This window comes from Lagopus leucura, unplaced genomic scaffold, assembly GCF_019238085.1.
Source record: "Lagopus leucura isolate 7727_CA_CO unplaced genomic scaffold, USGS_WTPT01 30896-0_obj-0_obj, whole genome shotgun sequence".
NCBI lineage: Eukaryota > Metazoa > Chordata > Aves > Galliformes > Phasianidae > Lagopus > Lagopus leucura.
In genome coordinates, this window is record NW_024967192.1 from 1 (window position 1) to 1105 (window position 1105).

Consider the following 1105-nt stretch of genomic DNA (forward strand, 5'->3'; position numbering starts at 1 on the left):
CCCCCCCCCTCAGTCCCCAGCGCCGTCTCAACGCTCAGCGATGACCTCCTCAAGTATTACCAGAACGTCACCCGTGCCGTGCTGGGGGACGACCCCCACCTCATGAAGGTGAGTAACCTGGGGGGGGGACAAAATAAATGTGGGGAGGGGGACCCACAAAACCCCCTTCTCCCCCTACAAACCTTTCCCCACCCCATAGGTGGCGCTGCAGGACCTGCAGACCAACCCGAAGATCGCCGCGCTGCTGCCCTATTTTGTCTATGTCGTCAGTGGGGTGAGCTGGGGGGAGGGGGAGAGGGGGGGAAGGATGGGGGGGGCTGTGGGGGGCGTATGGGGGGTTGGGGTCTTGTTGGGGTCTCATTGGGGTCCTTTTGGGTCATTTGGGTCTTGCTGGGATGTTGGGTCCTGTTGAGGTCTTGTTGGGTTCTGTTGGGTCGTTGGGGTCTCGTTGGGGTCCATTGGGTTCCCTTGGGATCATTGGGTTCCATTGGGGTCTCATTGGGGTCTCATTGGGGTTTCATTGGGTCATTGGGTCCCATTGGGGTCCTGCTGGGTCATTGGGGTCTCATAGGGGTCTCATTGGGTTCCATTGAGGTCCTGTTGGGTTTCATTGGGGTCCTGTTGGGTCATTGGGGTGTCATTGGGGTCCTGTTGGGATTCATTGGGGTCCTGTTGGGTTCCTGTTGGGTTTCATTGGGTCATTGGGGTCTCACTGGGGTCTCATTGGGTTCCCTTGGGGTCCTGCTGCGTCCTTGGGGTCCCGCTGGATCCTTTTGGTCCACCGGGGTCCCATGGGGTCCTTGGGGGTCTCATCACCCCCCCAAACCCCCCCATCACCCCCCCAAACCCCCCCATCTCCCCCAGGTGAAGTCGGTGAGCCACGACCTGGAGCAGCTGCGGCGCCTCCTGCAGGTCGCGCGCTGCCTGGTGCTCAACCCCTTCCTGTGCCTGGGTTCCTATGGGCGCAGCCTGGTGGCCTCCGTCCTTTACTGCGCCCTCGAGCCCCTGGCTGCCTCCATCAACCCCAGGAACGACCACTGGACCCTGCGCGACTCCGCCGCCGTCCTGCTGGGCCGCATCTGTCGGTGGGTCGGGGGGCGGGGGG

General features: G+C 62.6%; 1 protein-coding gene across 1 annotated transcript; it reads left to right on the plus strand.

The window, feature by feature from the left end:
* Positions 1 to 16: 16 nt before the first annotated feature.
* Positions 17 to 1089, plus strand: TAF6L (TATA-box binding protein associated factor 6 like; the record flags this gene model as incomplete). Its single annotated transcript, XM_042893691.1, has 3 exons — positions 17 to 108; positions 200 to 274; positions 865 to 1089. Coding segments are annotated over exons 1-3 (306 nt in total), but the record flags the coding sequence as incomplete, so codon positions are not given.
* Positions 1090 to 1105: the final 16 nt, after the last annotated feature.